Below are 13,779 nucleotides of genomic sequence, written 5' to 3'. Positions count from 1 at the left end.
AGAGGCAATCGGTAGATTCACTATATTAAATTCTTCTCTGAATACTGGACAAAGAACTTCCTTCTTACATCTCTCAGAGTTGTTTTTCCTACTAACTCAGCTAATTGGGTTCACTGGGAAACTGCTGTCAAGACAGTTTTAATAGGAAGTAGAAGCAGAATACAAATCTACTTAATCATCCAGTAGGAAGGAAGTTGATTATTTTGCTGGGGGGGAGGGTGCTGGTCCTGTCTTCCTATCTTCCTATCACAAAAGGACTGACTCTGTGTGTGTGTTCTGCAGGTGACCATCCTTCGAGGAAAGGATGGATACGGCTTCACCATCTGCTCGGATTCCCCTGTGAGGGTGCAGGCTGTTGATCCAGGCAAGTTTTGCATGTGCATGTCAGTGTCATGTGTAAATGAAACCAAACTTTCCAGAGAGAGGTGGTTGTTTAATGGCCTGATTTTTCTGTCTTAGGACGTAACTTGATTGGAGAAGGAGACATCTTTCATAAATTTTTTTCTTAGCATTTCTCATAGCAAGTATTTTAACACCCAAAGTCATACATTTATTAAATTTAAAAGCAGCCATAAACAAAGTTACTTTCCCACAGTACAGACTGCTACCTGTAGATTTCTATTTCACATTGATTGACCTGAGTTTTCACCTCAGAAAACTTTATTATTATTTTATTGTTTCATCTTTATAGTGATTTGGCCATTCTGTACCTCCAATACTGAAGGAACAAGCAAAGGAGCTATAACCCCAGATGCATGAATGGCACCTGAGATTGTGTAATGATCTGAACTTTTCCTGTCTCTTCACTCTGGCAGGGGGTCCAGCGGATCAGGCAGGTCTACAGCAGTTGGACACTCTCCTGCAGCTAAATGGTCAACCAGTGGAGCAGTGGAAATGTGTAGACTTGGCCCATGCTATCAGGTAATGAATCCAACACACCAGAGGATTATGGACTGATTTATACCAAAATGTTGGAGAAACCTTTTCAAGGGCTTATTCAGGACTCAGGACCAGTGATTTGTAATGATTATCTGATCCATTCTGTATGTATCTGTATATGTATCTTGTATGATATGTATGTATGTGGCTGCCTGAAAAAGACCTGTAGTGTACAAAAAAAATTTATTTCAGAGGTTGAGATTGCCTGTAGCCAATAAGAATTCAGTTTACTATAAGATGTTGTGGAAATTACTGTAAGATCTAATTGATCAGGAGTTAACGCCATAATCTTAGTTGTATTGTTAAACCCTGTTCTTTCCTGATTGAGACACAAAGTATTTACTTAGAATTACACTCCTCCAGATTTTTTTGATCTATATTTTGATCTTTCTTTCCTCATTGTAGAAACAGCTCCAATGAAATCACAGTGGTGGTGTGGCGCACGGGCCCCTCAGCTAAGCCTAGTTTTGAGGGCCTCATCCACCGGCCCTCTTATAAGCCCTCCGCCTCAAACTATGATGCCCCCTCACCCCCTACTCGCAGGCGCGCACCAGACGTTGGCACCAGCAAAACCCCACCAGCTGTGCCGCCTCTCCCAGCCCACCACCGTGCCACTGCCACTCGCCGGCTGCTGGTCAATGGCTCCGAAGCTGGAAATAGCAGTGGAGTAGGTGTAGGGACGCTGGGGTGGGGGGCCCAGGGAGGGTCGACCGAGGAGCTGGATGGGAAACCGCGACAGCTCCACCACCCTCACACTGCCACACTGAAGGGTACCAGGGTGAAGGCATCTAACGGGGACAACTATATCATCCTTGCCCCCATCAACCCTGGAAGCCAGGTACCGCAAACTGGTGGTGGGCTGCATCTTCATCCTCTTCTTCGTCCTCCCCATCCTCACCACGGTCATATGGTGGCTCATCCTAGATATGTCTCATTACCTTACATCCCTGGCGCTGATAGATAGAAGGACTGAATACACAGTATGCCTGAGCCATTTGGGTTACTGCCATCTCGCTGATCTGTGCTTTAAGAAATATTTTGAACACACTGCTACACTACATATAGTTCAGTGCAACTTACATATGGAGTAATAGACTGAAAAGCAAGAGGAAAACAATATTATCTAATATAGCTGTTAATAATATATTGTATGCCTGTACTATGTGAAGCTTTGACAGTATTTCTTTCATTACAATCTACCAACTAAACACAGTTAATATTAGGAAAACAATGTATCTGACATCAGTTATCTTACAGATATCATATACCTGTAGAGTAGATCGATCATCTGTGTGCCATGGAGAATACACTTTAAAAACAAATAGTTGAGGCATTTAAGAAAGAGAAAAAAAATTCAACAAAAATAGTGCATTAATGTGTACTATATGAAAATGCACACTTTGACTGGTCCATTGCACAATATGCAGTTATATATGCATGTACTTATTTTTTCATCCAGTGACAATCATGTATGTGAGGTAAAAGCTTTGATCATAAAAACAAAATAAAGCAAACTCATTCAATCAAAAAGCCTGAACTGAATTCCTCAGCTAACACAACTGTAACAATCCGATACTAACCCATTAACCACCTCAGGGTAACAAACATGCTGAAACAGAAGATTCAAGATGTGGTTGAGACACTCTCCCTGTAGCAGTGCACCCAGTCTTTTAGTGATTGCAATCTAGGTTCAGCCTACAGTGTCTAAATAGTTGCTCAAGACTTCTAAAACATTTCTAACTAATTAAATCCATTTGCTGCCGTATGTAGAATTGAGTTAAATTGTCTTATTTCCTTATCTCTTTCTCTGTGTCTGACTGTAAGTCTGTCTGTTACTTGGAGCTGTTTGTGTGTGTGTTTTGTATGTGTGTCTGTGTGTGCCTCATGTAGTGTCCATCTTCATCTGTCAATGCTTCTAAGGTTTACGTTCAGTTAAGGGCCATAAGACAGCCCCAAACATAAGATGAGATTGATTTTGAAGGAAGAACAGAAGTAGATTCAGAGGAATCACAGCAGAGAAAGAAGAGTGTAGAGTGTTTCGGTTAGCCTCTGGAAAAAGATTAGAGGTACATGCCGACATTGTTAACAAATATTCCCCTTCAAACAGCCACCTCTTTTATCCCAAACAAAAGCGAAGGCAGGGATTTGGTGAGATTTTGTGGTGGCCATCGCAGGCTAAATATACCGAAAGCCCTGTGGAAATGGGTCATGTTGGTGACATATCACACAATACTCTAGTTCACAGACAAAGAGCTCTGAAAGCCCTCACTACAGAAACTATTTACCATGGTGAGCTGGCAGAAAAGCATGCTAATATGGTTTAAACAATATGTGACCATCCAACTCCTAGTTCACCTACTGTATTAATCTGAACAACATGTGATGCAGCTTTCTATCTTTACTCCCTCAGTTGATTGTAATTTGTTATGACATGTAGAAACCATCACTGCCTCGCTGAGTCCAGGGCAATTCAAATAGGCTCAGCTGAGTCCCAGACACTAAATTTGGTGTCATGCAAGAAACTACACATGATAATATCCAGCTTGATCCCTTAACACAAACCCATAACATAGCAACACAGAAAAAATAAAGTGTGGGACACAAAAATGACAACAAAATTTGATTGGGTAGGCTAAGGATACGCAGTATTTTTTATGACATTCCTTTTTCGTATATCACATCGTAGGAAGAAGGTTAAGATCGAAATTATATTTCAGCTATCAATATAGTATACATTTAGTAATAACACAAAGACATACTGTCATCTTATGTCATTGTTTTAATCGGTCTTTAATCCATTCAATACATAGTTTAAATGCCAGTTTTTATTGTGCTTAAACAAGCTTATTTAATAATGTAATTTAATATTATTGTGCTTTCAGATCTTGAGGCCTGTTTACCAAGACAACCAGGGAACATTAGGTAAGATACATACAGTGTGGTATATTCATATTCATACAACGTTTTGTTAAAGGCAACAGTGAAGAATGTTGGGTATTTTGGCAGAAAGCCTTTGCTTAAGTTGGCTTTGGTGCCTTTTATTATATTGGATGTAGTCCAATGTTAATTAGGTTTTTGACATCGCTTTTCAGGTTATTGTTATTTTAATGAGTATGATTAAATTCACTTGGCACCTTGAAATAGTCTCAAATTAAACTGACCTCAGAAGAACAGTGAATGCAAACTATGGTCTTTAGTGATACTGAAAAGAAGAACAATCAATTACCACTCACTGTGTGTTGTGTTTTTCTGGAACCTGTCAAATATACAGTAACAGCTTAAAACACCAAATATTTATGCTCTGTCTTGTCACAAACACTCTGGAGCACTTTATGCAAATACAAACAGAACAAAGGATTCTGCTTTGGTGACAGAGTGACACTGGAAACACTCACTTTTTTTTTCTTGTAGCTTAAAAGCAGCTTGAGCTACCCTTTGGTCCAGCAGTGGACCAGCTGCACTCAAAGTCATAGTTAGTCAGCTTGTCAACGCAAGTATCTGGTAAAGGTAACACAATAAACAAGGCAATAGTCTTTTCAGGTCAGGATCACCATAGATTTGCTCAGTTTACATTTTAACTACACCCAAATTGGGGACACATAGGAAGCAGGGATAACAGCTTAGGTTAGTTGATTAACAGCCAATGCACTTCTGGTGCTGACTACATAGCTAATCATGTGCAGATAGACCTCCATTACGCCAAACCCATTGAGCTCTGGAGAAATGTAAAAAAAATACTTTGGCATTTTGGGAAATATGCTTATTCGAGATAGATGAGAAAGTTGATACCACTGTCATATCCATATGCTTAATACAAAACAACAACCTGCAGCTGGTTAGGTTAGCCTAACCTTGCAAAAAGGGGGAAAGAGCTAGCCTGGCTTTGTCCTAAGGCAGTTTTTCGTTCTTACAAAGAGATATAACATGCTAATTTGTGCCCTGTAAAGGCTAGGCCAGGCTAGCTGTTTCACCGTTTGCTGTCTTTATGCTAAGCTCCATCTTCACATTAGCGTACAGATTTGAGAGTCAAAGTGTGTTTCTCAATATGCTGAATTATTTAAGATCTCTGTGAGCTTGTTGAAAGTGATTACACGCACTATAAATGTCTTCAGGAACTATATGTAACCTGCGTCTTTACCATCACATGCTTCACCTTCCTCTTTTTGTTGCATAGCTGCCAGGTTATATCCCACACGGCAGGCCTCTGGTCCACAGCCCCAGGGTGGTGGTAAGGGTGGTTTTTCTGGAGGTGTGAGTGGTGGTGGTGGTGGTGGAGGTCTCTCTAGCCGTACTGGCTTCCTGCGTCGGTCTAACAACTCCAAGACAACAAAGATGGCGTCCACCTCAACTAATGCTGGTGTACCCAACTACCAACAGCAGAATGCCAATTTTGCCAATTACCAGAACTGTACCATTGTCCGCTCACACACTCCACATGCCAACTACGGATATGTCAAAGTGGCACCAAAGATCCTTATCTTCCCCATCTTTGTTCAGGTATGCCAGTTTATCTGTATATGTGTGTGTTTTTTGTTATTGTGATTGTTGGTGGTTTTACAGTCAATCTCGGGACATCTTGAGATAATATGTTGACCTTTCCGTCTGAGAATTTTATATTTTGCAAGTCATGAAGACTCTATTTTCATACATAAAATATTTTAGATATGCAGATGTTTTTTTCCCCGTCTGTCTTTAGGTTACTGCACAAAAACTATGGCGAAACAGAGGGGGTGTTTTATAACATATGTATATATTCTTCAGAGTATGCTATTTTGAAAAACTGTTTTTTTTCTAAAGGTGGAATACTTAAAATTAATAAAAAAAATTAGGAAGCAGTGGAAAGTCATGTGTCATTGCAAAATATATGCTCTCATTTCTGTATATTATGCGCATACACTTTACAGTTGTTATACTTTACTGAATACCTTGTGGAATATATGATTAAATAACCATAGACACCCATTGTGAGATAAGATAGATGTCATATAATATTTGTACCTACTATTTAAAGCACTGGTGGTATCTCGGGGTCTTTTAGCCATTTACGCTTTCACAAGACAGGAACTTTGGTTGTATTTCCTGTTAATTCACGCAGAGTGTGCAACCCTGACCCTACTTCACAAAGTATGCAAATGTTAAGTATTCACACATACCGAATTTGGCCCTCTAACACATATTGGACTTGTGAGGAAGTCCCCTCCTTCCATGTTGCCGCATTAGTTAATTTTAAGTGTCATTGTCTTGTCATACACAGACCACACATACTGCCTCGCAGTTGCAGCTCACTTTCTGTCTTCACAGAATCAGTTTCACTTGTGTTTCACACAGTAAAGTGAGGGCTTGCTGTTTAGCCGGTCATTTGGATTTGGGAAGCAAAATGGATTTGGTACTGAACCTTATGTTTTGTATAACTAATATCTAACAAACTCAATATTGTATTCTTGACTTTTATTTTTAGAAACTGTTAAAGTATGTTCTCGCTTTGTTAGGCCAAGAATAATATGAGCAAAATGAGCCTCAAAGTGATGTCCAAAAATGTTGTGTCCTAATCTGTCTGTGTAATATGTTGTTGTTCAGCCTCTCGACCTGTGCAGCCGAGCTCTCATCATATCTGAGGAGATGATATTACATGAGAGCAAGCACCACTCTCTCAAGGTAAGTGGCGTCAGTGCTTTAATGATATTAGTATGTTGAGGCAAGAGAAGATGTGATTTTCTCTTTGCTTTGATGCAGAAAGAGTGCGGCCCTCTCCTCTCCTCTTAAGATTGCAGGAGACAGACAAACTAGTGGCAAACATTTTGTTGCTTTGTCACAACCAGTTATGTGGTTTGTTTATTTGGCCAAAGTGAAAGCGACGGTCTATTGCCCCAGTGCGCATCTTAAGTCAAAACGTATGTGTGTTTTAGACTTATGAATGTATATAGAAAGGGAGACCAAGTAGAGAGCAACATCCCGAGAGAAGGAATGTGAGAGAAGTTGTCTGAACATCTCTGAAGAATTTGTAACTAGTCTAAAGTATCAGGCCCACATCAGTGTGTGTGTGGGGGGCGGGGAGACTGTAGCTCCTTTAGTATATATTCATGATCCTTTCACAATATTTTAAGCTCAACTTACAATAATATTCTGCACTATAAAGGTATCTTGTACAGTATATTATTAGTAAAGTTTGGAAATACAGATTTTTATTCTGTAACAGGTGTTTTAATGTTGTCAGTGCCAAACCCCCCCAATACAAATACACTATACTGCCAGGGCATTAAAAGAAATAGCAATGTGCTTGTAGGGTTTAACATGTAAGACATTATGCTGCAAAGAAAGTACTGTACACCAGAACCAGGTCTGCTAATGTAATTCTATATCTTAGATATTGTGATAAATTTATGTTAGCCAAGTTCAAGTAGAATAAGTGACTGTTACTCAAGTTAATATCGGCTACTGTGCCACATTAATCCCCCAATATTTACTCTGCAAATATTTGCATTACCTTGATAAGTGTCCAAGTATATTTTCCCTAGAAGAAGTTTTTATGTTTGGGCAGAAGAATTAATTGCAGCCAAATGATGTACATCCAGATGTAATGGCCTGCAAAAACTTAAAAAAAAGATAAATTATGGTTACCATATGATTGTTTCTGAAATTTAAGCTTTTGCCAGTCACTGTTTCGATTGAGGGAATCCGGTCTGAGGTGTCATTGCTATGATGTTCTTCAGAAGAAACATGTTAACAAGAAGAAAAGAAAAGGAGGAGGAAAGAGTATTGTTTTATTGAATTGATCTCGTGCCACCGTTCTTTAATTTGGCCTGTAAGATAATCTTTGCAGTGCGGTGCAGTGTAGTGGCTGCTGGCGTGGAAGGTAATTCTGGCCTCCCTCTGGGGTCATTCATAAAACAAATATTTAACAGCCAGTGTTTGTCAGGAGGGAGTTTCTGTCCACTCAGCCACTTTATGCAGGCTGTTTTAATGATCAGTCAGTGTTGTTCCGGCTTTTACTCTTTACTCACCAGATTTTCTGTTAAATCTGCGCGGGAGGCAAACACACAAACTCTATTGTTCACACAAACACGTACCACTTTCATGATAATATCTGAACACAAATAATAAGTACAGCTTTCCACACATTTGTGCAACTTTATTCAAATAAAGAAATCAATTTACACTTATGGAATCTGCTAATTATATGAGTCGTATAGCGTGTATTGGTGCTTTATGAGCCTGCTGTATATTATATCTAAATATTATTGTATTTATAGGATATATATAGGATACATAAAGTAATTATGTTGAAATAGTTTAGGTAACCGATACATTGTTTAGCCTTGATTAATCTCAATTAGAGAAATTGTTGATTGTGTGACTTAAGCTTGGATGGACATAAAATTGTTCCTTAAAATCCTTAAAGAAAGAGAATCACTGAGAGACAGAGTGGGAATTAAAAAGGTTTTTTGTAGATGTAGTGCATTTGAACAGCGTGCATTTGTGTGTGTGTTTCCCTGCTTGCTGCTTTGCCCTTGTACTTCACTCTTACTTACATCCTCTTCCACCCACTCAAACCAACACATGCATGCACGGACACACACACACTCTCACACCCACACACTCTAACCACATACTGGCTACATTTGAAATACCCTTGCTGCTAGCTCATCCTTCAGAGGAAGCCACCAAAGCAAAAGCATTGTCTTGAAATAGTGCCCATCTGCACGAATTACACTCTATGCCTGTAATGTTGCATGAAAGCGCAAACTCACATAAGCAACTTTCATGCATACATCTTGGCTCTTGTTTCTTTTTTATCATCTACTTCTTTCTCTTCATTCCTTTGTTCTTTTCTTCAGTAACATTCATTTTATTGCTTCACTAGCCTAACCTTTCTCACTTAGCCACAGCAGAAGCAGAACTCCTGATCATGGGCTGTCGTGACATGTTGCAAAACTCTTGGTCAAATCCCCAAAGTAACAATCCGAAGTTTGTGTATGTAATTAGGTTTTGGCTGCTATAAAGCAATTCCTCACATCCAGCCATTTTATCCACATGAGCAGTAAATAATCATAAATTATTTTTCTTGGGCTATGATGAGGATACTTGGGGTACAATGGATGTGTCTAGAATTTGAAGGAAATGTGGGAAAATGCATCGCCAGGGCAACAACAACACATTCAATTATCAAAATTCAAGCCAGCTGTTGTAGCATAATGAATTGTAAGCCAAAAAGTATTTTCAGACCTTCTTGGAAGCAAAGTGAGTTTGGTGTCCTATAATTGAGCATCTTTGTCCCAAGTAATTACAGTAAAATGTGCTACTTCACAGTCATTTTGTTAAAAAGCCATTGAATGCCCTGAGCAATTAAAATGTCAGAAAGCACAGGGTTAACATCCAGCGGGCAAAAAAGCAAGACCTGCTAAGATGTATGGTTTTGTGTGAAATGCATTTCCTGTGCTAGGACATAAGGTGGAGGGGAAAGCTTTTATAGGGGAGAGACTTGTTGAGCCTGTATGTGCATCACGCTGCATTGCAGATGTGTGTTTCCGTGATGTGATTACTTAAAGGTGTGAAGACCTGATGAGACCATGAGAGATTGAAGTATGAAATAAAATGTTTCTTTTTCACCCTTCTTGCCTCCCTTTAAAACTCCCCCCTCCCCCTTTCATCCTTTTTTCTAAATGTACTGTTCCTCTCTCTTTTTTTTTTTTAAACTTCTTACTCCATCTCTGCCCTTCTGATCTTGTAGGTTACAGTGTTTGTCTACAGTGACCTGATGCTGGTGACAAGAGAAAATGAGCCAGGCAGGTGTAACGTCCTTCAGAGTCCCCTGTACCTCAGACAGCTGAGGCTCCAGGATGGTATGTATGTGTTAACGCACACATGTCACCAAACTGCGTGATATCCTGGATTTGTCCAACTATATATATTTCAAAATTGACAGGAAAAGTATAGGAATCATCATTTGCTTTGTAACTTTGCAGACATGAGGGCATTTGAGTCCAAAAAGTCCAAAAGGAGCAAATTGCAAAACTTGCAATTTTTAATCACATCTCCGAACAGGCTTTTCTGTATGTTACCATGTAAAACCATGTTTGATCTTCTATAGCGCTACATAAAATAAAAAGGGAAATTTAACACTTTTGACAAAAAATGTATTAGAAATAAACATACAGTTTTATGATTACAGTGATATTTTCAGTTGTGCTTAATCAGGGGATATTTAGGGAAAGGCTGCCCAATTCCTGTTGCTTTGTCTTTTTATTTCACCTTGGTGTAAACAACCATCTCCTCCAGCAATATGGAGAGAATAGTTTGGCCATCAGGGCTGCACAGAGCTCGGGCAAGTCAAATAAATAAGGCTCACTGTAAATATCTGTGACTAGGGTGGTGGGTGGAGACAGGGGCAACGTTTGGAGTCATGCATAGGTCAGGACCAGGGGAGAGAGGGTACACTTCCCACAATGCAGAAAATTGTGCGTGGGTAAGAAACAGTAATAAGTGACTCACTTATCACACTTCAAGCTGACTATATTGGATGTTCGGTCAGTGGATCATTATGCTGAGCAGGATATAAACCAGAAAAACAAGTGTCATATTATCCGAAATTGTGCATCAGTGTCAAATAAATAAATAGGACTTATCAGTAGAGTAGTAGCATCAGGATTATGGGATTGATTTAGCAGGAGAACAGGTGTTAAAAGGATGTTGTTGAGATGAGATTGTCTGTATTCGATCCCCCTGAATAATGACTATACTATACTATAATGGCGGTGTAGTGTTCAGAGTCGGTCTGAGAGTAAGGGGGGAAAACAGTGGCTCTGAGATCACCAGATCGGAGGCATTCACTTCGAGCAAATGAAGGCTGTTTTGAGTGATTAATAGGGCTGGGCCTAACCCTCAGTGGATAAAGCCCCCTGCCGGTGTCAGTGTAGCGTCACATAGCCTTTCGCCCCTGGCTGCACCATTGCAGGAGATACATGTGCAGGATCCCACTACCATTCTGCACATAACTCACTGGTGTTTTTACTAAATAATGCACTGAGGGAAATCAATGTTAATGTTTTGGCACCTGCTTTTGATTAAGTTTTGGTCTTTTGATGAAAAAAAAAAATTCTTTTAGGAATATTGGATTGCAGGCCTGCTTGTTTTAATGGTTTGTTGTAGCTTCTTGTTTAATTTTCAGTGAGACTTGCATTTAGTTCAACTTCTGTCAAAGAGAGAGTCTTGTTTTTGAGGTCAGGAGCATACTCCTGCATACAGGTCTTTAAATAAGACTGCTACTTTAACATTTATCAAGTTTTTGTTTGTTGATGAAAGTTGAAATATCTTTCATCAAAGTTTTGGTCGTCATAGGTTATTTTTTATTTTGTTGTTTTTAAGTTGTTTATAAATATTTTTCCAGTTTTCCAAATGTTATTATAATGAACATTTTCCGCATGGCTGACTCTATATTTACATATTTTCAGTTGATAAGGTTATTGTCAAAGTTCTGCAATATTACTTTATGTGGCTTGTAAGCATACAGTATCTGCTGAGCCAGTGCGGCCAGCTACAAGTGTTTTGCATAATTAGAATGAACAGAATTGTCAATTAGAGTTATTAATTGCATATATAGACCATGAATATGAAAAAAACATTCACTTTGCAGCTGAGGTTGACACAATGAAGGACTGTGTTGAGGAAAACGTCCAGTGAACACTCCATGCAAGCGTTTCTTAATTCAAATTATAGCACCCTAACACAGGGTGGCCTGAGCTCCTCTGTCACAAACAGCTCTGGTCTCATCTCGGCCACTTCTGACCTCCACCCTTCACCCAAACAATTGGAGATCACCAGGGTGGAGATTCAGTAGTGTTTGCGTGCGTGCGTGTGTGTGGGTGTTTCATGAGAGGACACCCACACACAGACACACATCTCCACCCTGCTGCCTGTCATTGTTATTTCGCTTCAGCAGCGTCACTCAGGAAAGAGGCGCCGGGGGATTGTGTTTGTTTCAGCCAGGGCGTGTTTGACGTGTGTGTGTGTGTGTGTACGTGTGTGCATGTAATGACACAGAACAAGTTCAATACAGGGGCTTTCCTGTGTTCCTGTCACCCCGATACTAGGCTGAGGACCGTGGGAAAACACTGAGAGCGCTATTAAACACACATAAAACCAAAATGACCATGCGTCAGTCCAAACATTATCATCAAACTAAACAAAGTAAGACAACATCATCCACCTGGCCATCTACATGATCGTATAAAGCCTTTTGACAGCTGCTGCACCATTGTTAAAAGAAAAATGACTCAACACTGCGACACAAAATGTTAAAATGGGGAGAGATCAATCAATTAACTGCAGTGCAAGAAGCACTTTTTTGGTATTGTCCTTCAGTGGGATAGGAAGTTAATTTGAGTGACAGTAAAACACTGAAATTACTACATCTCTGACATACCAGTAAGTCAGTAAGTAAAAAGTTGAGATTTTAACTTTTTAGAGCAAATATATCAACATGTCTTTATAAAGACATGGAAAGGGTTTTGATAGTTTTCTCGACCTATAGAGAATAATACTATTCTTTAATTTAAACTAAAAACATTGTAAAATAGGTGAGTTATCACATGACTTCATCCTCATACAGTACTATATGTATGACAACATTCTGCTGTCTTTTTGGAAACAGAATGATATCCAACAGTGACCTCTACTGTTGGATATAAGAAGAAACACATGCAGCACTTCACATGGGCCCTGTTGTTCCTACATCACACACTGACCATCACCGCTCCTGCACCCAACATCCTTAAGGTGGCGTTGGTCTGTTACTCTGCTCAACACTGCAGGCTGCGTTAGTTTACAGACCTCATATTGGAGACATTCAGTAAGCTGCGGACTTCCGCTGCAGTAGGGTTAGAACAGTGATGGTTATTTCACATGATTTTATTTCTGTATTGTTTTTGTCTGTGAGCTTCACTCTGGTTTAAAGTGGGTGGGGTTCATTTAGAAAAAGATGATGCCACACACTTCTTTGCACCATTTAGCAGCCTTCTTTACTTTGATTGTTGCTTATTTAGATATGGATATTTAATAGAAATAAAGAAATATTTAGGATTTGGACCATCTTGTACTAACTAGTGCCCTGGAAATTGTGAGGTTCATGGAGATTAGATTTCTCTCTAGATAGATGGATAGATTGATAGATGGATAGATGAATAAACATCACCACAACATATATAGATTGCGTGGGTGTATGTTTGAGGGTCACCAATTAAAACCATTTATCTTGGCTCCAGACCCACAGGCCTGTCTCACAGAGTGCTACTTCTGTGAATTATGGGTGGATGTCTCTAAGACTGACCGAAAGTAAAAGCCTTCCATCAATAAAAGTATTTTGGCAAAATCATAATCAGAAATCAATGATGCTGCATTATGTAAAAGAAGGAAGGAAGGGAGTGAGTGAAAATTAAACAGCGGAAAGAAGGTTGGGTCTTTGGCAGGAAGGAAAGAAATAAATAAAATTAATTTCTCTGTTACTTTGTCTTACAGATTATGCTGAAGAGCTGAGATTCTACCTTATTCACATGACCGAGGTAAGAGAAAGGATTTTGTGTGTCTGTGTGTGTTTGAAGGAAAAGGAGAGGGACAGAAAGAGGGAAAAGAAGGGTCTAATGTGAACAGCCTATTTCGTCTGTGAGCCAGAGGGGCAATTGACTCCGGTGGAAATCACATTACAGGGAAGACAGAAGGATTAGCAGAAAGCTCTAATGAAAATGTCTTTTCTCTGTGCGTCTTTCTCAGATCAGACTCCATCTCAGACCTGTATCTGTCACACACACAACAGCATTTGTTTTTGAATTTTTAATATACTGAAGGAAA

General features: G+C 39.5%; 1 protein-coding gene across 4 annotated transcripts in view; it reads left to right on the top strand.

Annotated features, from left to right (window-relative positions):
* rgs3a (regulator of G protein signaling 3a) overlaps window positions 1–13,779 on the top strand; it is a 157,776-nt gene that overhangs the window by 63,793 nt on the left and 80,204 nt on the right. For 3 of the 4 annotated variants that reach the window (XM_038733259.1, XM_038733261.1, XM_038733260.1), the window contains 8 exons: window positions 283–364; window positions 816–921; window positions 1,345–1,777; window positions 3,822–3,861; window positions 5,114–5,436; window positions 6,517–6,594; window positions 9,668–9,779; window positions 13,450–13,493. In XM_038733259.1, the coding sequence (XP_038589187.1) occupies window positions 283–364; window positions 816–921; window positions 1,345–1,777; window positions 3,822–3,861; window positions 5,114–5,436; window positions 6,517–6,594; window positions 9,668–9,779; window positions 13,450–13,493 (1,218 nt within the window). Of the gene's footprint in view, window positions 1–282; window positions 365–815; window positions 922–1,344; window positions 1,778–3,821; window positions 3,862–5,113; window positions 5,437–6,203; window positions 6,326–6,516; window positions 6,595–9,667; window positions 9,780–13,449; window positions 13,494–13,779 lie in introns of those variants that run through there. The other variant, XM_038733262.1, reaches the window with a different exon arrangement.

Source organism: Micropterus salmoides, unplaced genomic scaffold (assembly GCF_014851395.1).
Source record: "Micropterus salmoides isolate LMB-PRFRI ecotype aquatic unplaced genomic scaffold, ASM1485139v1 Ms_hic_scaffold_20, whole genome shotgun sequence".
Lineage (NCBI taxonomy): Eukaryota > Metazoa > Chordata > Actinopteri > Centrarchiformes > Centrarchidae > Micropterus > Micropterus salmoides.
The sequence above is the reverse complement of the archived record's forward strand: the minus strand, read 5'-3'. Positions and strand labels throughout refer to the sequence as shown.